The following is a 26,429-nucleotide window of genomic DNA, read 5'->3' on the forward strand; positions in this document are numbered from 1 at the left end:
TAGCTTTTTATTTTCAAAATACATGTGAAGATAATTTTCAACATCCACTCTTGCACAACCTTGTATTCCAATTTTTCTCCCTCCCTTCCCTCACCCCTTCCTCTAGACAGCAAGAAATCCAGTATATGTTAAACATGCTCAATTCTTCTATATGTATTTCCACATTTATCATGCTATACAAGAAAAATCAGATGGAAAAGGAAAAAATGATAAAGAAAAAAAGCAAGCAATCCATGTTCTTTTTTAAAATCACTGAGCTCATTATTATTATTATCTTTTGCTGAGGCAATTGGGGTTAAGTGACTTGCCCAGGGTCACACACAGCCAGGAAGTGTCAAGCATCTGAAGCTAGATTTGAACTCAGGTCTTCCTGATTTCAGGGCTGGTGCTCTATCCAATACACCAACTAACTGCCTCAAACTCATTATTTCTTTCAAACTCATTACAATTATATACCACAACTTCTTCAGCCATTCTCCATATGATGTGCAGACTTGAAATTTTTAGTTGTTTGCCACCACAAAAGAGCTGCTATAAACATTCTGGAACACATATTTTTTTTCCTTTTTTCCTAATCATCTTTGGACATAAACTAAGTAGTGATTTTGCTGGATCAGAGGATAAGGCAGTTTAATAACCCTTTGATTATAATTCCACGTTGCATTCCAAAATGATTGGATAAGTTCACAATTTTACCAACAATGAATTAGGTGGAGGTGAATTGTTCCACCTTCCCTCCAACATTTATCACTTTCCCTTTCTATCATTTTGGCCAATCTGATAGATGTAATATGATATTTAAAAGTTTTTAATGTACATTGCTCTAATCAGTAATGCTTTAGAACAGTTTTTCATATGAATTCAAGTTATTTTGACTTCCTCAGAAAACTCCATGTTTATTATTGCTTATATGTTCAGTGTATTTTGTGCTTATAACATTTGAAATTAAAATGTTTATACCATTAAAAAAAACACTGTAATTCCCTCTCCCTCTTCTCTCTTCTTACCTCTCAGAAAACCATCTCATATAACAAATGATATTGTAAAGGCCAAAAGAGGAAAAAAAAATAGAACAGATTATTTAATCAAAAAACTTTGAAAATATGTTCAATATGTCACATTTGGATCTACCATCTCTGTAAAAGGGTAGAGGTGTTTTCACATAGCTTTTCTTTTGAGACATTGTTATTGTTATTGTTATTGAGTCATGCCAATTTGGATCTTCTTGGCAAAGATTGTAGAATGATTTTCAATTTCCTTCTTCAAATAATTTTATAGAAGAGGAAACTGAGAAATGAGCAGAACCAGGAGAACATTATATACTTCAACAATGATACTGTATGAGGATGTTTTCTGATGGAAGTGGGTATCTTCGACAAAAAGAAGATCTAATTCAGTTCCAATTGATCAATGATGGGCAAAATCAGCTACATCCAGAAAAGGAACACTGGGAAATAAGTGTAAACTGTTTGCATTTTTGTTTTTCTTCCCAGGTTATTTTTACCTTCTGAATCCAATTCTCCCTGTGCAACAAGAGAACTATTCAGTTCTACACACATATATTGTATCTAGGATATACTATAACATATTTAACATGTATAATACTGTTTGCCATCTAGGGGAGGGGGTAGAGGGAGGGAAGGGAAAAGTCGGAACAGAAGTGAATGCTTGCGATAATGTAAAAAACTACCCAAGTATATGTTCTGTCAATAAAAAGTTATAAAAAAAGATACTCCAAAAATAAACAAACAAACAAATAAATAAATAAATGAAAAGAAGAGGAAACTCAGCCAAATGGAACTACGGGACTTGCTCAGGGTCATACAGCTAGTTAGTGTCTGAGGCCAAATTTGAGCTCAGATCTTCCAGATACTAGGACTGTCACTGCCCACTGTGTCACCTAACCCCCTAAGTTCTGCTATTCTTAATAATTGATGTGTGTGTGTGTGTGTGTGTGTGTGTGTGTGTGTGTGTGTGTGTGTGTGTGATGGAGAAAATACAATTTTGAACATTTTAAGGAACTGAATATTGAAGATTATTAAAAGGAGACAATCTCAAATTATTTGAGAAAATTAAATGAATAATTGACCCATATGGAAATATCTCTACAATATTCTCATGAAAATGAGCTATACCCATTAAAAGCATTCTTAATGAAGGCATGGCAGGGGAAAAGTTAAGTTTTTGCAAGTGATATTCTCTCACACATCTCTTTATGGATAACACTGAAAGATTCTGAGAATCCAAGAACTCACTGTATTTATTGTGATCTTTCTCCTTCTACCTAACTAAGCTAAAGTTGAGAGTAATTTCTGTCCATGTTTGCAGCCCTCGTAGGATCCAGTAAGACACAGGTTTCCTGCATAGTTGTCTTGATAATCACTAGGCATTGAGTTGACTTTGTCCCTCTTTACAATTTAAAAGCTCTAAAAAGTGTGTAAACACACTGTTTTGTCTGTCTCAGCAGTAATCCATGAAATAAGTTCTATCCCCAGATTCAGTTCTATCAGGCCACAGCTAGAATCCCACTTAAAGTGTTTTGTTGTTTTGGCTGACATTGACTTATGACGCCCCTGTTCAAAGTACTGGCTGGTTTTTGGTACATTTGTCAGAGTTCATGCTGGCTCTCCCTACTCTCCTAATCAATCCCAGATTCTTACCTAGTTACCAGATGTATCATTTTTATTGCTTCTATGATTACCTAAAGCTGATAGCTTCCCTCATTTCTACTACCTTATCCCACATTCACTCCCAATTCTCTCAGTCTTAGTGTTTTGGAAGCAATTCAATTTCCCAGCGTGGTGCTCGTATACATTCCAGGTTCCACAGGAATACAACAATGAAGTCAGAAAAATGAGTCTATAGATCTTCATTTGGTAGTTAGCCCAATCCCTTTTTTCCTTTGGAACCTTGCAAACACTTGGCTAGCTCTGGTAATGCATATGATAAGTTGATTATCAATGTACACATCCCTATAAAGTATACTGCTGAGCTAAATGAACTTATTCACAGCATTCAAAACCTCTCCACTTGCTGAAACCAATGATGCCACATATGGATAGTGTGGTGCTGGCTAATGGAGCATCTATATTTTCTTGGAATTACTTTTAAGGTCAAACAGCATAAAAAGTAAAGATTGAATGATACTTTGTAGTCAGATTCAGGGACTGCACTGAGTAAACAATCATCTGCAAACAAAAAAAAACATCATGCACTACACTGTAGTCTTGGCTTGTAGACTTTTTAAGTTGAAGAATTTACCATCAGTGTGGTAGCTGACCTTGATGTCACAAGTTCAGTGAAGGTACTAGACTACATAAGTGAAGCTAAAAAGTATCAGAGCAAGCACACATCCTTGTTTCACTCCATTAGTGACTGGGAAACCATGATAGCATTGTCCATTATATATATGTACAGGTATATGGAGGTGTGTGTATTAATATTATATTAATAGCTAATGATGATTGCATATACCCATTCTACTGAGATCTTAGAATTTAGAAAACTGGGGAATAAAAAGAACTGGAATTCTATGATACAACTTCTGGGTGAAATAAAGTAATTTGAAGAGTGGATATATAAGACCATCATACAGAACTGTGAAGAACCCCAGATATGGATGAGATGTGAATAATTCCCCATGAAGACAGGATTTTGATCCAATAAATATTTCTAAATAACTATATAAATTTAACCAAATAACCTGATTACTTTTATCTTTAAAATTGCAGGATTGAAGTACATGCTCCTTGATTCCATCCCATTCTGTTTTCTGTGGTCCCCTTTAAAATGTTTAATCTTCAAAGTAGTAGGGGTAAAGCACTTTTTGCATGAAGAAATTATTTTTTATGGCTAGAAATGAAAGATTACTGAGCTTAGAGACTACCTCTAGTGTGTTAGATGCCTTATAACTATTTATGATAGTAGATAAGTCATTTGTCTTCTTGAATACAGCATTTCCTTAGCTATAAAATTAGGGTATTGGACCAAGAGCTCATTAAGAGGCCTCAATTTCTAAATACCAGAAATGTTTGTTCCCATTTATCTAAGTGAACCTTCTAAGTCCAAAGCTACCAGATGACATCATTATGCATTATGAAAAGGCAAAAAGGAACAAGTTATGAAAAATTATTTTCTATTCAGTCTTATACAATAATCAAACTAAATGGTTAGGCATAAAATCTAATATAATTTGTTTTTGGTCTATCCAGTATGTTTAATATAAACATTTGCAGTTGAAAATCAAAAAGAATTTCCATTCTGACATTCTCTCTTCCTATCAGTCATTAATTTATAAAATATTTATTTATACCATGAGTCTTTGTGCCACAGTAATTTCCAGATAAACCCACTCCTCTTCCCTCCCCCAGTTACACACTTGAACTGTCCTTTTAACAAAAAACAGTTAAGTAAAAACACAACCAAACTTCATTTAATATACATGACATTCCTACAGAGAGAGGCAGGACTTCACAATCATTACTGGCTTTTTAATTATTCAGAGTTCAGTTTCATTTTAATAATATTTTCAATTATATAAATATTACAAAATTACTCTTCTGGGTTTATCAAGTCTTATGGTCACATCTTCAGAGGTTCCATTTTATCTCATAGACAAGATACACACTCCTTTGTGATAGTTGAAGAAAGTCAAGATGGAGGAAGGACTCAGAAGGAGCACAGCGATTTTTTTGGCCCCCCAAAATAAGACTAGTTCGGATTCTCCTTCGGTTAGGTCAAAAGGTTGGTCTCTGCTAATGTAGAAATATATCATATTATAGCCAAAGGCCATGTTGTGATAATTAGTCATCAGTTTTCTTGGGTGGTTGAAAGGGTTTTTAGGGTAAAAGATCTGTTGATTAATATTACGGATAGGAGAATAATGGCAAGAGATACTTCATATGAAATGGTCTGTGCAACTGCTCGTAGAGCTCCGATCAGGGCATATGTTAAATTTGATGCTCATCCAGATCATAGAATTGAGTATACTGAGAGTCCTGAAAGGGATAGGATAAAAAGAAGTCCTAGGTTCAGGTCTAGTAGTGTGTGGGTATGGGCAGCGGAGTTCAGATTGTTAGGGCAATGGAGAGAGCTAAAATGGGGGCGAGGATGAATATTAAAATGGAGCAGGTTAGGGGGCGTAGAGGTTCTTTAGTAAATAGTTTCAAGGCATATGCGAATGGTTGTAAAAGACCGTAAGGTTCTATGATGTTTGGTCCTTTTCGAAACTGCATGTAGCACTTTTTTTCATGGAAAAGAAGCATAAACCACACCTTTCATCTCCAATAAAAATGTCAAAAACCTCTCTGAATCAGTGTTATCAACAAGAAAATCAACCCAATATAGTAAAGTGTAATGAGTTTAGACAGGGCCTTTAGAAACATCATTTTTGGTTTTTGAAATCTGAGTCTACTCTCCAGATATTGGAGCCATTAGATAACTAAGTGACACAATGTATAGAATTTTGGATATAGAGCTTGAAAGAGTTGAGTTAAAATACTACTTTTGACATTTATTAGACTTTAAACAACTCAGTTAACTTCTCCAATTTTGTTTTCTGATATAAATGAGGGGTTTAAATTTGATAACTCTAAACCTATGGTCCTACACATTTCATTTTAATGTCTTTATTTTATTTTCCTTTCTCTTGAAACTTTTCTTTGGGGAAAGGACAATCTTTGTAAGTAGATTGGGTTTTCTATCAAAAAATGGGGATTGTCTCTGGTTTCTCAATAAAAGCTAAAGACTATAGGGAATGACCACTCTAATAGCTTTGAACTAGATTATCTCTTTTAAGGCAAATAAATGTCATTCAGAAATGTGACAAACCTAAGGTGTTGTGAAAAATCTAAGGTAAATCCTTCTTTATCCACTATATATTCCAAATGGAGTAGACAACCAGCCCATACCCCTTTTATGTGAACAAAAAGTACAAAGAAGACTGACGGAATCCTCTGACCACTTATCAACTGTGCCCAAGTGTTGAGCCAAAAATGGTGAGAAACCTTCCAATTTCCCCTGAACTGCCCAAAAGCCCCTCTATTCAAAAAAACCAAAACAAAACAAAGTGCCTTAGAGGAAGTCCAAGCCTATAAGCAGTAGGATTCTGGTTTCCTTGAAGGGGATCCAAGATTGATATAGAGGCAAAGTATTAAGTTATAAGGAAGACATAGTTTTTCTAACATTTTAATATTCTGCACAAATCACAACACAAAGAGAATTATATTTTCTAACAAGTCTGTTCTGCATTGAAATACACAAAATTATTAATACTTTTTCTGCATTTTTTTCATATACACCTCTTATTTAGTTGGTAAAGTTTTGAAATAAATATATTCACAATCTCTTTTTAAAATTTACTGTATTTGTAACTTAAAGAAAAAAGAAATTACACTTCATGGAATTGATGACTATACAGAAAATAGTAACAAGATAGACAAGTATCCTTATTAATTTTATGACTTTTTTAGATTATTAAAATAGGTTCTTATATTAATTGAGTGAGCATATAGTTGTAAAAGCAAATTAGATTCTGCTGTTAATTGCTTGTTTGGTTATGCCATATTAATGAATTATATTGTTGCTACTGAGACATCTATTTATTTAGTGAAGTGGATACAATTAGGGGTCTTAAATTAGAGTGAATAGTCTAGCCTCAATTACTTTTAATCCTGGACAAGTCACTTCACTTGTCTCAGATCTGTTAATTGTAAAATGGGGATATAATACCACTATTATCTTAGATTGTTGTGAAATACAAATAAGAAAACATTTGTAAAACACTTAGCACAGTGTCTAGTTCATAGACTATATAAATGCTTATGATTATTATTAATGAAGGGATGGCATAAAAACAATGATAAAATGTACTTACAATCCACAAAACACCTTTGTAGGACTAAATTAAATTTAGGTAATTCTCTCATTGAATAGAATATAAAGAAAACCAAGAACTTTAGGGGCAGAAAACCATTGTGATTGTATTAACTCCTTTTACATGGAGACAGCTTCATTATTAGTTGGAGATGGAACTGACCTCTCATTTCACTTTCTTTTTTTTTAAAGAAAGAAAAAACAAAATTATATCATTTAGAATAGAGCTGAAGCATTTCAGGGCTATTGATTCAAATAAATTAAATTGGTAACTACACAGTAGAAAATTATCCAGATTTTTACATACAAGTTTTTTTAAAAAAAACTTTTAAAAGGAAGCAAAGATATCAGAAATGTTCTTGCAATGAAAGAGAATAGGCAAAGTAGGTGCCTTATCTACCATATTAAAACATTAATGGAGGGAAGGGATTAGACAAAATTATAAAATATTAATTAGAGAAGAATTGGTCCAAGAGAAGAATTATGAACAAAAATATAGGCCAAATAAAACAGGAACAGAAGTGCAACTTTAAAGTCATGTAGTAAACACTATTCACATGTAATTTGGCATGCTAAATAAATTTTATTAACCATGAATCTTGAAAGGAGGATTTAGACTGTGTAAAGAAAGCATACTTCCCTCTCATAATAATTTACTTGATCCATTGTTGACTTTGTTTCATATTTTAACTTCTTCAATCTAAAGGCTTTTTTTCAGAAAACAAATCTATTGTTGAAGAGTGGCCTCTGAAGACTTTCCCAGTGATAATAAGTTTAATTGCTCTTCGAAACCAAGGGTAAAAGAAAGCATAAATCAGAGGATTCATGGCTGAGTTATAATAGGTAAACCAAATGAAAATCTCATAAATATAAGTTGGGGTGATGAACCCAAGGTAAGCATCAACTAGTGTCTCAATGAAATAAGGGAACCATGAAATCACAAATGCAATCACAGCAATACCCAGAGTTTTTGCTGCTTTTCTCTCCCTCTTGGATACTCTGGCTTTGTAACTCTCTGAGGATGACTCAGTTTTGTTGCTCATACTTTCAATCTTTCTAGCCTGTTGTTTAGCTACTAGAAAAATCTTACAATAAAGAATGACCATAACCAGAGTGGGAATAAAGAACAATAGAAAATCTACCAATACCCAGTTTTGATTCATAGCAATTTGACAACCTCCCACACATGTAAGAGCACTTACTAATTCCTCTAGTCCATCATCATTGGCACCTGTGTAAAAAAGTGAAAAACTATATGTAGTGGCAAGGAACCAGGACAACAAGATGCATATTCCTGAAACCCAGAGAGTGAATTTGGTTGGATAAACAAGAGGGTCAGTTACAGCAATGTATCTATCAATGGAGATGAAGCACAAGTGAAAAATGGATGAATAACAAAATGATCCATCAAAAGATGAATGAAATTTACAGTAACTCTCCCCAAAGTACCAACAACTCTCCACCAACCTCACCATACTGAAGGGCATCACAGTGACTCCCACCAAAAAGTCAGCACAAGCCAAGGAGGCAATGAGAAAATTGGCTGGAGAGTGCAGCTGTTTGAAGTGAAGGATTGAAATCATGACCAGAAGGTTTCCAAAGACAGCCAGCACAATTCCAAAACCAAATACCAGGTAGAGGAAGACTCGGGGTCCAGTGGAGTAGGAAGTTTTAATGCAGGACCCATTGATGTTCTCGTAGCATAGCTCTATAGCTATAAGCTGGGATCCATTGCTACTATTTATCATTCTTCTTTCTCAACTTATAAATTTCTTTTTTGTCTTTGCATTCACAAAAAAGTTATCATTAACATTTCCAATATTCCTGGGGGGGGGGAAATAAAGTAAATTAATGTCTGTACAAAGTAAAATACTATGCTTTATGAATCCATTTCACTGAGATAATATTTCAAAAACTCTTAACACATTGCCAGGCACAGTCAACACTATATAAATGCTTAATCTCTTCCCCCTTTCCTACAAACTATGAAGCCCTAACACTCAGTAAATAAAACTGCTTCCTTTAATCTAAAAACCACTAAATAAATAGCTTTAGCTGTCTCCTAAAGTTTGGCACCAAGACAGTCAATATGTATCTGCTTCCTAACATTTCCCCTCTAATCCTCATTCTGTATTTCTGATAAAGTTCTCTGTAAAGTTAAGTGAGATACTAAAGGATTCCTTAGTTCAAGGATCACCTTTTATTTGCCCTACTTCATGTTGTCAACTCTGAGTTAATGCCCAAAGTACTTCAACCTTTTGAGACCTTAGCCAGAGAAGTGCCAGAAAACTCCTAAGATACAATCCCTATGGGGTTATGTGTGAACTTAGAGAAGAAACTTTTTTTCCAACAACCATTAGTAAAGAATTCATTCTGTCATGTTACTGTGTACTTTCTAGGAATATAAATAATCCATTTTATTTTGTAAGATTTGCACATTTAGGTTTGTTGGGATTTTTTGGTGATTATTTTATGGATTTTGTTTTTGATGATTGGATTCATGGATAATGTACTGCCATCTCATATGTACGTATGTATGTACCTATATGTGTGTATGTGTGTGTGTGTATATATTCATATATAAGATGCAGTTATATATGTACTTTTATACACACACAAGTAGCTATGTATGTCTGCATATGTTTGTAAGTGTAATTATACCCTCTACATTTATATAAAAGCATGCGTATATGTGAAAATATGTGGGTATACACACATATGTACTTATATTTTAAAAGTTTCTCCTTTACTTAGGTATTGGTTCCCCATGTTAGAGTTTAACTCGTTAATAGCATTTTAGATATTTTTCCATTGTTAGCTGATCCCCATATCACAAGCATATCAGCAATTATTTATTCTATACTTCAAGTCTTTTCAGCTTTGATCTGCCTGAATATACTTGAATTCATTTTCAGAATTTTAGAAAACCCATATATATATATATATATAATATATATATATATCATATATATGTGTGTATATATGTATATACACACACACACACACACACATATATATATATATACATACATACATATATTTCATTAATGTGAGAAATTTCCAATATGGACATAACTTTCTACAAAGCAAATTGGCAACTACCACATAATTTACAATCCCATAGAATTCTGGGGGAGGGGTAAGGGAAGGGGAAAGGGGAAGAGGAAAGGAAAGGGTAAGGTTTTTGAGAGGCTAAAAATTTTTCTCATAAACCAGCATGTACCAGAACTCAGGTATTCATAATTACAAAGGAAGTCCTTTTTTTTTTAATTCAGTGTTGCCTCTAAATATATAGAGTATCACAAAAGTATTAGTGCAGTTTTAAACTTTAAGTACACTAAGACTTTAGTAGCTTGACTAGAATAAGACTATATACATATAAGCACATATGCCTTTATACACATATAAAATATATGTACACAGAACATGTATATATAATGTGCAAATATAATTATAAACATATATGTATATATGTATATGTATATATATTTTATACATAAATATCTATATATATCCCCACTTCTATCCAGATGAGACCCATGTTTGCATTGTATAGGAAATAAAACAAGATGTCAGAATTAAGTAATACTTGAAATCCAAATCAACATTTGGCCTCTTTCTGTGTAGCATAAAGAATTTCATAACTTGTAGGTAAGATGTGAACCTAAACTGGAGTAAGACTTCACAGCAATACTTTTCTCCAAGTTGAATTCTTTCCTGATAAATCTATTCAATAACAATTGCAATTGATTGGAGCTGTTTGTCCTTCATTTTAAAAAAAAAGGATCAATGTTCACAAGGGTTGATGTTTTGATTCATGGATGAATGAGATTTGAATTATATTTGGATAATCATCAGCCTCATTTTCTCTATCAGAGTCTCTATCAGAGTCCTGTCCAGTGGCAGGAAAAAGACTGCCAATGGCCTGAGATGCAACTTAATGGCTTTAATGTCTAACAAATCTGCCTTCATGACTGTTGTTACAAATTGTTTTTATTTGCCTATTGCAAAGGATTCACATCATTGAGATAGACAAACCCCTAATTCACTGATGAGTTTGAAAACTGTCAGTTCTCCTTAATTAATTAGCCTTTCTACCAATACAATCTCACCCAGGTTTGGCTTCTGCATGTTTCAGCTTCTTATAGCTATAGGTAAGAATTGGCTGGTTGGTGGACACCAAAGTGGATGAGCAACCATGAAAATGGCTTCACACCTCCTGGAAACCCGCATATTTCCTTGAACTGTACCTGTCATTTTATTGCTATGAGAAACTGGTGTTATGTAAACTCACCTCTGCCTAATGACAGTTGACAACATCTGTCATTTCTAATGCCTGAGAATTGGCTGCAGGCACCGAGAAGGAATGTGACTTGCCCTTGATCACAAATATATTAAGTGTCAGAGAGGATATATTACTTGTCCTTGGCCAAAAGCAGGGGTTCTCAAACAATGGCCCTCAGGCCAGATGTGGCCGGCTGAGGACGTTTATGTGGCCTGCTGGGTTATGGCAAATGGGCTGAGGGGAGGAGACAGAGTGTGAGTTTTTGTTTTTACAATAGTCCGGCCCTCCAACAGTTTGAGGGACAGTGAATTGGCCCCCTATTTAAAAAGTTTGAGGACCACTGGCCAAAAATATATTAAGTGTCAGACCCCAAGTCAAGATTCTGACTCCAAGACCAAGCCTCAATTCACTAGATCATGTTGCTTTTCTTTGCATTAATTATAAATAAGGAGGTGGTCCTAATCTAGGTATGTAATAATTTAATCTATAAAATACACATAAGAAGATAGTAAGTCCTTGTTGTTTCCTGCTTTCTAGAGCCCCCAAGTGAGGGTGACAAAATATGCCATGTTTTCTAGAGCCTCCACACTGGGGTGATTAAAATATCCTGTCCTAGTGGAGAAGTGATGAGGTAGTACTCCTGAGTATGGTGGAAATATGGAGTCCATTTCTTCCCAGCTCTTTCCCCTTTTTATGCCCTCATACCCTTATGTAACAAAACAACATTGGGCATGCAATAAGTATGTACTCTGCATGTGGGACCACATAAACAATTTGCTATTGTATGTAGTTTGCTACTTGATATCACTCTTTCACCTGATTTCACTCTGCTGCAATCACAACATAGGCCCCCTGACTTCTCAGGAAGGCTGAAAGCGCTTAAGGTAGATGGGGAGCCAAACCAGACATTGTTAGCAGGTTTCCTTTGGGATGAAAGGTCTTATACCTCATCCAGAGTTCCCCCACTGTCTGTGACCATCTACAAGCCACTATTTGGGTAACTAGATGTTCAAAGTACAGAATGCTGGAGCCAGGAAGAGTTATCTTCCTGAGTCCAAATTTGGCCTCAGACACTTCCTTCCTAGCTCTGTGATCCTGGGCAAGTCACTTAACACTGTTTACCTCAGTTTCTTCCTTAGTCAAATGAGCTGGAGAAAGAAATGGCAAGCCTCTTCCATATCTACCAAAAACAAACAAACAAACAAACAAACAAAAAAAAAACCCAAATGAGGTCATGAAGAGTCAGTGCAACTTTGCCTCACTTAAATCCAGTTAATGGGTATATCAAAACATCAAAACATGATGTCACTGGCATGTTCAAAAATGAAAGATGAACAACAGAAAGGGAAGAGACTGAAAAAGCCAAGATGGAGGAAGGATTTGATAGCACTTCAGTGACTTTATAATCCAGAAAAGAAACACTTTGTCTTTTTTCATGAAGAAATATGAACCAAATCTATAACCTCCAGTGAGATGCAGAGGACTTCTCAGCATCTGGTTTACCAGCAAGGAAACAGCCCAACAGAATAGAGTGTAATCAGTTTGGATGCTTCAGAAATATCCAGTTGATAATGAAGCCTTCATAATATGAGCTTGAGTGGCACAATGTACAGAGTGTTGGATGTGGACTTGGAAAGACCTGAGTTCAAGTACTCTCTTAGACATTTGTTTAGCTGTATGAGCCTGAACAAGCCACTTAAATTCTCTGACATTTATTTCCTTATCTGTAAAATGAAAGGCTCAGACTTGACTTCTTTGTTCCATTTCACCTCTAGATCTATGCCCTTATTAATGTGTCTGATTTTGGTATCTTCATTTTACCTCATTTCAACTTGGTCTCTCTTAGGGAAGTAACATTTTGTAAAAGCATATTGAAATGTCTAGCTGACAAGAATATGATCTATTTCAGGGTTTTTCAATAGCACCTGGAGACTATAGGGAATGATCCTCCTCACAGATGAGCCCTTTGTCCACTATAATTACATTGAATTGGATTCTTTTTTAAGGCAAATGCCAGCATAATCAGCAGAGATCCCTTCTATATAATCAAAAAAGTATAAAGAAGACTGAATACATTTTTTGATCATTTACTACACGACGCCCATATGTTGAACAACAAAGTAGGAGAAACTTTCAATTTTCTCGGCACCATAGGCAAGTTTCTCTTTAAAGAATCTGTGCTCTAGTGGAAGTCTAGACCTATAAACTGGAGGATTTGGTTCCCACCAAGGACATCCAAGACTGATATAATACCTTGTATTAAATTATGAGGAAGACAGAGTCTGTCTGACATTTTAATATTTCGTCCACAATCATAACACAAGGGATATCATGTTTTCCAGCAAGCCTAATGAACATTGAAATGCACAAATATTATTAAAACATTATAACATTTCACATCTCTCATTTATTTCTTGAAAATATAAAACAAATATGTTCACCATCTCTTTTGAAATTTCTTGTACTTTTTAATTAAAAAGAAAAGAAACTAAATTCTATGGAGTTATGACCATGCAGCAAAATATGCATTGGTTATACCCATTTTTGATAGCATGTGGTAAGCAATATCATAATAATATGTATATGTTTGTATATATGTATGTGTGTCTAAAATGGTAATTGACACCTAAAAGCAATGCTTTTTAACATGAATTCTATGGCTCTCTAGATTATTAATTTAAAGTTAGGAGATTGAGCAAATACTTACAAAAGTAAATTTTAATTATTTGCTATAATTGTTAGTTTGATAAAGTTACTAGCCTTGTGGAAGTATGTTATTGCTAATGAGGCAGTTAAATGAAAACTGCTGACCTGGAATCAGGAAAACCTGATTTAAAATTTAGTATTTTTCACTTACAAGCAATTCTAGCAATTCACGTAACCTCTCTGCCTCAGTTTCCTCAACTGTCAAATGGGAATGATAGCACCTAACTCCTAAGGCTGTTATAAGGATCAAATGAGATAATATTTGTAAAGTTATTGGAATAAAAGAAGAAAGAGGATCCCAAGAAGCCAGAGAATTTTTAATTAGCTGGGACACTATGTAAATATTAATCATTTATAGTAGTTTTTAGCAATTTTTTTAATAGGTTAGAGAGACATATAACTGCCCAAACTCTGAAAGACAATATGACTTGTCTTAAAGGAAAGAATGATTGTTTTTCATTTTCCATAACATAACATTATCACTAAATTAAGAATTAGGAATAGATCAGAAAATTATATTGGGAAAAATGCAAACTGAACTTCTATTGGACACTACAAGAACTTCTTGTATTTGAAGCAGCTCATAGTTTCATTTAACATTAGATTTCTTTATATTTATTTCCATGATGCTTTTGGTTGTTTTTCATTTCTTTTACTTTCAATTATACTAATAACTTCTTGAATTATTTTGTTGTCATATTTTCATAAAACTGAGTTTTGGGGAGTAAGAGTGAAAAATCAGTGTACGACAGGAAATGAGGATGATAGTATCTAATCTGATTTCAAGTTTAGAAAAATCAGTATCCACTGGACATACACATCCAATTAACAATTGTGTTTTTCATTATATTTTAATTTCTAATTTATGAAATAGAACAAGCTTTTCCACAATGGAGCACAATAAAAAAGGTGATTGCACATGAAACTGTAAATCCTCCATGGACAACTTGCTATTTATTTCAAATATACAAAACTATCATTTAAATTTCTTTTTTCTTCCTGCTCCATCCCCCCCCCCCCGAATAGTTACCATTAGGCAGCCACAAAGATGTATGTATAGGTAAAATTATTCTATACATACATATACTTATCAGTTCTTTCTCTGGATGCAGATATGTTTTTTTCATAGGTCCTTAAAGTTAATTTGGGTATTTATAATAATCAAAATAACTTATTCATTCAAATTTATTCATTCTTAAAACAATACTGCTGTTACTGTGTATAATGTTCTCTTATGCTCATTTCACTCTTCATTATTTCATACATGTCTTTCCCTCAGTGACCTCATCATTTCTTATAACATAGTAGTATTTCATTACAATCATATATCACAACTTGTTCAGCCATTCCCCGTTTGATGGATCTCTTTGAAATTTCTAGTGGTTTGCCACCACAAGAGGTTCTATGAACATTTTAGAACATCTAAGATCTTTTCTTTTTTCCCTAATCATCTTTCAAAGTAGACCAAATAATGGTATTGCTGGATCAAAGAGTATAGGTAGTTTAATAATCCTTTGATTTTAATTCCAAATTACATTCTAAAATGGTTGGATAGCTCACAATTCCAAGAACAATGCATTTGTATCCTGTGACATGAAGAGTCCTGAATGGTAGAAGGCAAGGAGATTTCACTTTTATATCCTGCCTTACCCCCACCCTCAGGTCTAGAAGGAAGGAGAGCACCTGTGTTGTGCTGATTTGTTTTTCCAAAGCTAGACTCCCCATTTGCCCTTTTGGAAATTGGATGGGTAAGGAGGGATAGTTAATTTATCTTTTGTTACTGATTTAAGCAGAGTACTAGCATACCATACCCATTGTGGGTGGCAGAGGGAAGAGGGAAGGGGAGAGAGCAGGGAGGAAGAAAGGGAAAAAGGGAGAAGAGGGGGAAGAGTGAGGCAGAGAGGGAGAGTGAGAGAAATTGCAAGCTAAAATGAGGGTAGCTAGGTCTTATGGTAGATAGAGGCCTGGACTTGCATTCAGGAATCTAGTCTCCGATACTTAATTAGCTGTGTGACCTTGAGCAAGTCATTTAATTCTGTTTGCCCTAATACCTCCTCTGTAAACTGAGCTGCAGAAGGAAATGGCAAACCACTCTAGAATCTTTGCCAAGAAAACCCCAAATGGATCAAGAAGAGTTCAACACCAACACTACTGGAAAATAATCTAAAACCAATGCTGGCCCATGTTAATTGTATGACTTTTTCAGATTATTAAAATAGGTTCTTATATCAATAGAACAAGCAAATAGTTGCATTGAGGTTCATAGGGGATCTCAAAATTTTGGGGTTCCAGACCAATACCATGAAGTATTTCAAAAAAATTTGTAGGCTCAGACACATCTCCAAGTCAATGGGCAAAGTTTATTATAATTACAACACCAGGTAAAGCAGGCAAAAGAAGTTAGCAAAAAAACAAACAAACCAAAAAACAAACAAACAAACAAACAAACAAAACTAGGGGCTTCGGGGAATTATCTTTTTAGTCTTGAAATATCGCTAGGTCAAATGGCAGACAGCCAATTTTGTTCCGTATTTGTGTCAACTTTAAGAGCCTCATTACTATTGTTTATTAGTCTCAGAAACCCTGAAGACTTAGCAAACTGGTCTTATAGGGTAAACTATGGTAGGATACCTTAAGGGAAGAATTACATTACTTTCATCTACATTACTTCCAAAGCCTGATGTCCTTAGGTTATTGCTACATCCTTCTTAAGGGCTAGCACATATCAGTTATGAAAGCAAATTAGATTCTGTTGTAACTTCTAGTTTGGTAATGTTATATTATTGTGTTATATTGTTGCTAATGAGACAACTATTTGGTGTAGTGAATACAATTATGGGTCTAAATCTGAAAGACCTGAAACAGCTGCTTACAATTTTAAGGAGTTCTGGGGAAGGGATTAGGAGAAAGGATAAGATACTTTCTCAGATACCAGCATGTGTCAGAACTCATGTCTTTAATAATTACAAAGTAATCCTTCCTTCTACTATTCATTGTTATAGCACCATAAAGAGTGTGAAACAAAAGTGAGTGCAAAAAATTGCAATTTTAAACTTTAATTGCTTAAGACTACACTAACAATACCTTAAGACTACAATAAGACTACATGTACAAATTAGACACACATATATTTGCAAATAGAATATATGTATAGAAAAGCATGCACAGATATAATATGGATACAGAACATACATAGGCATATACATACATCAATACCTTTAAGACACGTGTGCATTGCATAGGAAATTGCAGAACAAGGTGTTAAAATTGAGTAATATGTTGAAATCCAAATCAACATTTGACTTATTTCATGACTTTCACAAGTGGCACAAAGAATTCCACAACTTGTTTGTAAGATGTGAAACCAAACTAGAATAAGACTTCAGAGTGGTGCCTGACTCTAAAATGTATTCTATCCTGATAGATCTATTTGCTCCAAATTACTCTCCCTGACTCAAGACTTTCCTTTCTCTCATTTTCCATTACTAAAATACTTCATTAAATCATTAATCATTAAATTAAATCATTAAAGAAAACAATAACAAAAGTTATTGAAAGAATCCACTGATCATCTCTTGAAAGAAACCCCAAAATTAAAATGTCAAGGAATAATATAGCTAAATTCCAGAACTCTCAAATCAAGGAGAAAATACTGGAAGCAGCCAGAAACAATTCAAGTATCCTGAATTCTTAGGGAGTTGATTGATGATTTGTTCAATATTTTTTTTCTAAAACGAACTATTAAATTAGTTTATTTTCTCTTCTGTAATCAGTATAGTCTATATTTTTGTCAAGATATCACTCCATGATATCATTGGTCCTCCTCAAAAATGAACAATGAACAATAGGAAGTGGAGCCATGTGGTATAGTGGAAGGTAGGGTTTTTTATATCAAAGATCCTAGTTCTTTTACTTTTTCTGTCACTTATTTTGGAGGAACTTCAGGCAAGTTTTCAGCTCTCTCTGAAACTCATTTTTTTTCAAAATGAAGGTGATTGGAGTAGGTGACCATTAAAGATCTTTAGAAGTTTCTACATCTAAAATCTTATATAGTTTCCTATATAACTATATACTATATGCTATATATAGTGTATATAACCATATACTATAACACCTTTAAGGATCAGATCTGTTTCATTATTTGCTTTGTGTTGCCAGAAATTTGCAGTGTCGATAATGATTTTTACCTTGCCTTGATCACATTTCCCTTTTATTCATTTCAATAAACAATGCACCGGGGCTCAATGGCTTCTAATTTAAGTTGCTCTCCTGAGAATCAATATCATATGAAGTCGAAGCTCTTAAATTTTTCCAGTTTAAGTAGCAAAAAACTTAGTCAAATAAGGAGAAATGCTTTGTAGTAGACAGCTCAATTCCTTTGAAAGTATTTAGAAAATGTTGAAAAACTTCAGAAATAGTCTTTTTAGCTGCTATCTTATCATCTAGCATTGTTCAGCCTTTTTTTTTCCAGTCATCTATAACTTTTCATGGCTTTGGGATTTTTTTGGGAAAGGTACTAGAGTAGTTTGATATTACTTTCTCCAGCTCATTTTACAAATGGGGAAATTGAGAGAAACAGTGTTGTTAAGTTACTTGCTCAGGGTCACACAGCTAGTAAGGGTCTGATGCCAGATATACTTGCACATTTTATTCTCTCCCTAAGGCAGGTCTAGGGGAAATGGAGTAAAACAGATATAAGAATAGTATATGGAATTTCATAAATTTAGTGCTGGAAGGAACCTTAGAGTTCATAAAATCTAAGCCTCTCATTTTACATATAAGGAAATTGAGGCTTATAGAGTTTAAGTGACTTGTCCAGAATCACACAGCTAATAAATGTCTAAGGTAGCTTTTGAAATCAAGTCTTACAAGCTCCACATCCAGAAATCTTTGGCTATCTAATGGCTCCACTGGTTCCTTTGCTGGTAATACTAATATTGAGAAGTCTCCTGCCACTTTGCTTGAAAAAACCCAATGTATATTGGATTTCTGACACAAATGTGTATTGGCTCAGATTTCTCAATAGAAGCTAGAAACTAAAGGGAATGCCAAAGCTTAGAAATGAGTCCTTTGTCCAATATAAAAGCACTGAACTAGATTATCTCTTTTAAGGCATATTCCAGTTAGAAATGTGTTATGAAAAATCTAAGGAGTAAAAATCTTCTATACTCACAGTGTATTCTAACTGCTGTACAATTATCCTCTATACCTTTTATATGACCAAAAAAAAAAAACAACAATAAAGATTGGAAGCATCTTTTGGCCACTTAATTAAGCAATACTCAAATGTTGAACAACAAAAGATGTGAAACCCTCAAATTTCCTCTGAAGAAACCCCTCTTTAAAAAATCTGTACTCTACTGAAAGCTCAAGCATAAAAATTGTAGGATTTGGTTTCCACCAAGGGTACCTAAGAGTGATTTAAGGTAAAGTCCTCAGTTATAAGGAAGACACACTTTGTTCAACATTTTAATATTCAATTACAAATCACATTAAAAAGAGAATCATGTTTTCTAACAAGTGGGTTCTGCACTGACATACACAAAATTATTAAAATATTTCATATCTATCCATCTATCTATATGATTTAATTCCTGAAAGTTTAAAATAAATACAATCACAATCTATTTTTAAAATTTACTGTGTTTTTTACTGGATGAAAAAGGAAACTACATCCCATAGAATTGAGTACTATACAGCAAGTAGTAAGAAAAAATTTCTGTAGGTTTTCCATTCTCAAAGAGGTCCATGACATCAGGGAGGTGATACCATGACATGTAAGTAAGGGAGGGCTATGCAAAATCACCAATCTCATCTTCTCTTCCAGTTCATCTGGGTCCAGTAGCAAGATGAAAATCAGTAAAGCTGAAGATGACATGGAAGAAATGAGAAAGTTTGGTCCAATGCCCAATCATTTATTAAGACTAGGTACTCAAAGGTTGTTTTTTTTTGTCCTTTCTTAAAGAGAATTATGACACGAGAGGTGTGATGACAGGACTTGCAAATGAATTGCATTTTAATAAGAGACAGCTGTGTAAACTCACATGAGTTTATTATGAAGATTATAGGAGTGTGGGGAATACAGCAAGATAAGGTGAAAAACTTACAAGAATATGTGAATTCTTTTTCTGTATTTTATTTTCATTATTTCTGTGTTTCTGCTATGACCTGTATAATATGTGCAGGCCCATATTTACTTGAGCCTTGGCTAGCTTATAGCCATATTTACTTAACCTGAGCTGATGACATTTATCACTACTTGACATTTATTGATATGAATTTGATTTATCTATTAGCTGGACCACTATCTGATTGATTAAGCCTGAAGGCCTGATTTTCTGTTTCCTAGAAATCAGGAGATTTTGGGGAAACAGAAATCTTCCATTCCAATCTCTCCAAATAGCAACGACAATTAGATGCCTCCCCCTCCCCTTCTCAATTCTCTCTTACTTGTGATGTAATTTCTTGTATAAAAGCTATGTATCTTTACTACTTCTTTGGCCCTCCTATCTTCAGCTTAATCTTTTTTATCTCTTGATGGGACGGCTCATCCTCTGGAGGTTTTCGATTCTGCCTTCTACTGAATGATCTCTGAGTAGTCATTTTAGGTAAGGGTCTTCTACATCCCTCACAGGAGTTTATATGAAAAATATAACATAAGTAGTTGCAGCATATTTGATAGCATGTCCTAGTCAATAGCTTTACATTTATACATTTATATATTCACATACATGCATATATATTGCAAGTATTACCTAAAATTGAACCAGCTAGATGAGGTACTGTGAATAGAGTTCTGGGCTTGGATTAAAGAAGACATCTTTGTGAGTTTGAATCTGACCTCAGATATTTTGCTAGCTGTGTAAACCGTGGGCAAGTCACTTACACTGTTTTTCTTAGTTCCTCCTCTGTAAAATGGAGAAGAAAATGGCAAACCACTCCAGCATCTTTCCTAGGAAAACCCCAAATGCATCAACAAGAGTTGGACACAATTGAACAACAACCTAAAACAAATTCTGTCCCATATTAATTTTATGAATTTTTTAGATGATTAAAGTAGTCTCATATTAATGGTTTAAGGAAATAGTTTTAAAAGCAAATTAGATTCTGCTGTTACTGCTGCATTGATAATATGTTATTGATTTATATTGTTATTAATGAGGTGTGCTTGATATAGTGGATGTAATTATGGGTTTTAAGTCAGTAAGACCTGAATACAAATCCAGCTTCAGACATTTGTAATCTTGGGCAAATCACTTCAATTCTTTTTCTCTCAGTTTCCTCAGCAGTAAGGTGGGGGTTATAATAGCACCCAATCTCTAGGGTTCATGTTGAAAATCACTTAAAAACATTTGTGAAACATTTAGCACAATGCCTGGTAGGGAAATATATAAATGGTTGTGATTTTTATTAATGGAGTAGTAGCATAAGAAACAAGGATAAAATGCATTTACATCACAAAAAAAAGTAGGGTAAGGTAAATTAGGTAGTTCCACCAATAATTGGAATATAAAGAAAGACAAACTTTTAAGGCAGAAAACCATTGCTACTGAATGAATTCCTTTCATAGGAAGACAGCATCATTATAAGTTCTAAGTGAAATTTATCCTTCCCATCACCTTCTTTAAAAAAAAAAGGAAACAAAGTAAAACAGAAAAAGTAACAACAAAATTTTATAACTCAGAATAGAGCTGAAAACTTTTTAATGTTATTTATTCATATAAATACAATTATTAACTATACAATAAAACTTATTCAGATTTATTATATGTGAAAAATATTTAAAAATTAAAAGGAAGAAAAGATATTATAGATGTTCTTGGAAGGAAACAGAACAGGAAATACAGGTGCCTTATTTATTAGAAATGAAAGGCTAAAGGAGGGAGGACATGAGACACTATAATACGCTCATTAGAGAAGAAAAAAAATTGTTACCTCTTGGTCCAACAGAGGGAAAATGAACAAAAATAAATGTAGAATGAGAAAAGACAGGAACAGGAGTACGATGATGAAGACAGCTGGAAAATACATTCCCATATAACTTATAATGGTAAATAAATTTCATTAAACATGAACCTGAAATTGGAATTGGGGCTAAATGGAGAGAGGATACTTTTATTTTATAATAATTCACCTATTCCATTATTAACCTCGTTCCACATTTTTAACTTCTATCTAAAACCTTTTTTTTTTGAGAAAACAAATCTATTGTTGAAGAGTGACCTCTGAAGACTTCCCCAGTGACAATCAGTTTAATTGCTTTTCTAAACCAAGGGTAAAAGAAAGCATATATCAGAGGGTTCATGGCTGAGTTATAATATGCAAACCAAAGTAAAATTTCATAAATATATGCTGGGGTGATAAACCCTACAAATGCATCAATTATTGAGTCAATAAAGTATGGCAACCATGAAATCAGGAATGCAATCACTGCAATGCCCAAGGTTTTGGCTGCTTTTTTCTCCCTCTTAAACACTCTGGCTTTGTAATCCTCTGACGATGACTCAGTTTTGCTGCTCAAACTTTCGATCTTTCTAGCCTGTTGTTTAGCTACTAGAAAAATCTTACAATAAAGAATGACCATAACCATAGTGGGAATGAAAAACAATAGGAAGTCTATTAATACCCAGGTTTGATTCACAGCAATCTGACAACCTCCCACACAGGTGAGGGCACTTACTAATTCTTCCAGTCCTTCATCATTTGCACCTGTGTAAAGAAGTGAAAAACTAAATGTAATAGCAAGGAACCAGGACAGGAGAATGCATAGTCCTGAAACTGACAGAGTGAATTTGGTTGGATATACCAGAGGATCAGTGATAGCAATGTATCTATCAATGGAAATGAAGCATAAGTGAAAAATAGAAGAATAACAAAATGACCCTTCAAAACAAGAGTGAAATTTACAATAACCCTCCCCAAAGTACCAGCAACTCTCCACAGATCTCACCATGCTGAAGGGCATCACAGTGGCTCCCACCAAAAAGTCAGCACAAGCCAAGGAGGCAATGAGAAAATTGGCAGGAGAATGCAGTTGCTTGAAGTGAATGATTGAAATCATGACCAGAAGGTTTCCTAAGACAGCTAGCAGAGCCCCTGAGCCAAAAGCCAGGTAAAGAATGACTCGGGGTCCAGGGGAGTAGGAAGTTTTAATGCAGGACCCATTGATGCTCTCATAGCAGAGTTCTGGAGCTGCAGAATGGGACCCGTTGCTGCTGATTGCCATCTTTTCTCCTAGATTCTAAATATCTTTTCCTGGTAATCACACAAAAGTTATTATTGACATTTCTAATATATCTAAAAAAAGATAAATGCATATCTGTACAAAATTAAATACTATGCTTCACGAATTATGATCTACTTTACTGGGATAATATTTGAAAAGTACTTAACACTTTGCCTGGCATAGTAGGAACTATAAAAATAGTCTCTTCTCCCTTTCCTATAATAACTGAAGCCTCCCTCCCCCCTTATATTCAATGTGTCCATTTTACTCAGAACTATTTCCTCTAATCTAAAAACCACTAAATACATAGTTTAGAATAAGTATACTAAAGATCATCAAAGCTTATCTGCCTAGTAACATTTATCATTCTGTACCTGTGACAAGCTTCTCTGCAAAGTTCAATGAGATATCAGAAAATTCCTCAGTTCAAAGGTCACCTTTTATTACTTGGTCCTTTTTCATGTTGTCAACTCTGAGTTAATGCCCAAAGTACCCCAACCTTTCTGGAGCTCAGCCAAAGAAGTACCAGAAAACCCCTAAGATAAGATCCCTATAGGCTTAGGTGTGAAGTAGGAGAAGAAACTTTTTCCCCGGTAACCTTTGGCTATGAATTTACTTTGACTTTGTTTTGTTGTTGTTTACTTTCTAGTTACATAAATCATCCACTTTGTTTTATAAGATTTGTACATGTATGCATTTTTTTTGTTCTATGGATTTTTTATATACTAATTTATGGTGAATTTACTGGCATATATATACATACACAATTCTCCTACATATATGTTTGTATATGTGTTTATTTATACACATGTATGAGATGCTGATATATACATAATTGCATACACAAAAGTACTTATATATTTGTGTGAGTATATTTTAGGCGTAGCTTTAAAGCTTAACATTTCAGAGTATCTTTTAGGATACTCTGATCATATTTTATAAAAAGATATACATACACACATATGTATATATACACATATATAGATAGATGGATATAAGTATGCACACATTCACACAAATGTATGTATATTTTAATAGTTTCTCCTAATCATTAAACAAAATCTGTAGTTTCTTAGGTATAGATAGACTGACCATGTTAAGGCATAACATTTTAGAAGTTTTTCCTTGCTAGCTGAAATCCTAATGCAAACACAGTAACAATTATTAGCAATTATTACTTCTCTATCTGAAGCCTTTTTAGTTTTGATCTGTCTGAGTATAATTAGTTTTATTGACAGAATCTTTTTTTACCAGATATATGCATGGGTAATTTTACAATATTGACCATTGCCAAATCCCCTGCTCTAACTTTTCCCCTCCTTCCCCCCACCCCATGGCAGGTTGACCAATACATGCTAAACACGTTAAAGTATAAATCAAACACAATATATGTATACATGATTGACAGAATCTTAAAGAACAACTAATCCTTTCCATATTACATTGAGGCAAGAGAGGAAGATTTTATTGAAAATTCTGAATATATGTTTCATACATAAACATATAAATATAAGTATACATATACACACACATATATACTTCATCAATGTGAGAAACACATCTTTCTACAAAGAAAATGAACAAATATTGTATAATTTACAACGTTGTATAATTCTAGGTAAGGTAAAGGTATAATTCTAGGTAAGGTAAAGGCTAAAAGATTCTATCTCATAAAACAGAATGTGTCAGAATTCAGAGCTTCATGATTACAAAGCCTTCCTTCTACAATTCAGTGCTGCCCCTCCATATTTATGTTGTCACAAAACTATTAATGCCATTTTAAACTTTAAGAGCTTAAGAATACAATATGAATTTTGGGATATTCTATATACACAATTATATACAAAATACAATATATATTATATACATTTACATGTATATACAACACATACTCATATCTATACTATTTCAGTATACTCAAATATAAATCTATACCATTTGAGTAGCTAGATGTGTAATGGCTACAATGCTGACCTGGAGTCAAGAAAATTCATTTTCCTCATACTTTCTAGCTGTGTGACCATGGACAAGTCACTTAACTCTGCCTGAGTTTCTCAATAAGAAATGTTTCAAATAAGCTGTCAAATAAACTGGAAAAAAAGAAATAACAAACTACTAGTATCTCTGACAAGAAAATTCCAAAAAAGGTTAAGAAGAGTCATACATGACTGAAAATGCTGAATAAAAAGGCCCTATTAAAATGAGCACAGTTTCTAAGGAGTACAAACCTTTCTCAGACACAGGACAAGGAAAAATCAATGTCTCAAGGCAATCCCACTGTGGATACATCTAGATTGTCTATGCCAACCTAGGATTGGAAAGGAAATAATGCCTCTAAGCACATAGTATTTATAGTTCTAGGTCATTTTCCTTTGTTCTTCTAATAGCAATGGGGGCATACACTTGTCCTATCAGCCTGTTTTTATTTCAAATGTTACCATCGAAGCAATGGCCCTTTAGAGTTTTATCCAAGTTCCTGGAGATGCTGGACCTTTAGTGAAACCTATTCAACTGCCTTTCACCACTGGCAATATCATAACTGACAGTTGTCACTTTTCTCAAGGGAAAGAGCCACTTCTTCCTGACCCCTAACTCTACTGGAACAATTGTGGAAGCTAGCTGGCAGGGGAAAAATCAGAAGTAAAATCATGGGTAAAAACTCCAGAAAACTTCTCTAAAGTAGGTCCTTGATAAATGATAGCATTTTAATATCATTATTATTATTATTGTTGTACTTCTACTTTCATTGGAATTTTTAGTTAGGGTGGTAAATTTTTAATTTAGGGTGATAAATTTGGTAGAATGCTTTTTTGCTGATAAATGGGGCTATGCCTTCCCTGAAGCAGAGATACTTGGAAAAAATCTTGTATATAAATAAGATATTGTGCTTCATAAGACAAATAACAATATCTAGCACTTACAAAGTATTTTAAAGTTTTTCAAGCATTTTTCCAGAGTCACATAGCTATTAAGTGTCTGTTGTAGCATTGTAATTGGGATCTTTCTCTCCCCAAGTTTGTTTTTGTACCAGTTACAACAATCAGTTGCTTCCCTCTGCCAGGCAAGAGCTGGGCCATAGGCTTGGATCCTAGTAAGGAGATACATGACTAAGGATTGACACATAATCTAGATGTTACCTGTGCATCTCCAATTGAACATATCTAAAGCAAACTTCACTCTTCTTCCTCTCCTATAATCCTTTCAACTTTCCTTTGACCATCAAAAGCATTCTTTTGTCACCTAGGTTCACAACCTCAATTCATCATTGAATATTGCACCTATTCTGTCAGGAACTGTGGACCTAAGAATTACTTTCAATTCTTAGTTCTCAAATATCCC

At 34.1% G+C, this 26,429-nt stretch overlaps 2 protein-coding genes across 2 annotated transcripts; both read right to left on the bottom strand.

The window, feature by feature from the left end:
- Positions 1-7,568: 7,568 nt before the first annotated feature.
- LOC141541159 (trace amine-associated receptor 9-like) lies at positions 7,569-8,621 on the bottom strand. Its single transcript, XM_074265306.1, has one exon. It carries the CDS (start codon positions 8,619-8,621, stop codon positions 7,569-7,571), a length of 1,053 nt encoding a protein of 350 aa, XP_074121407.1.
- A 13,407-nt stretch (positions 8,622-22,028) lies between these two features.
- Positions 22,029-23,090, bottom strand: LOC141540663 (trace amine-associated receptor 7a-like). Its single transcript, XM_074264685.1, has one exon. It carries the CDS (start codon positions 23,088-23,090, stop codon positions 22,029-22,031), a length of 1,062 nt encoding a protein of 353 aa, XP_074120786.1.
- Positions 23,091-26,429: the final 3,339 nt, after the last annotated feature.

This window comes from Sminthopsis crassicaudata, chromosome 4 (assembly GCF_048593235.1).
Source record: "Sminthopsis crassicaudata isolate SCR6 chromosome 4, ASM4859323v1, whole genome shotgun sequence".
Lineage (NCBI taxonomy): Eukaryota > Metazoa > Chordata > Mammalia > Dasyuromorphia > Dasyuridae > Sminthopsis > Sminthopsis crassicaudata.

What these genes read in the sequence shown, in the direction of transcription:
- LOC141540663 (XM_074264685.1), bottom strand. Translation starts at nt 23,090, where the DNA reads ATGGCAATCAGCAGCAACGGGTCCCATTCTGCAGCTCCAGAACTCTGC.
- LOC141541159 (XM_074265306.1), bottom strand. Translation starts at nt 8,621, where the DNA reads ATGATAAATAGTAGCAATGGATCCCAGCTTATAGCTATAGAGCTATGC.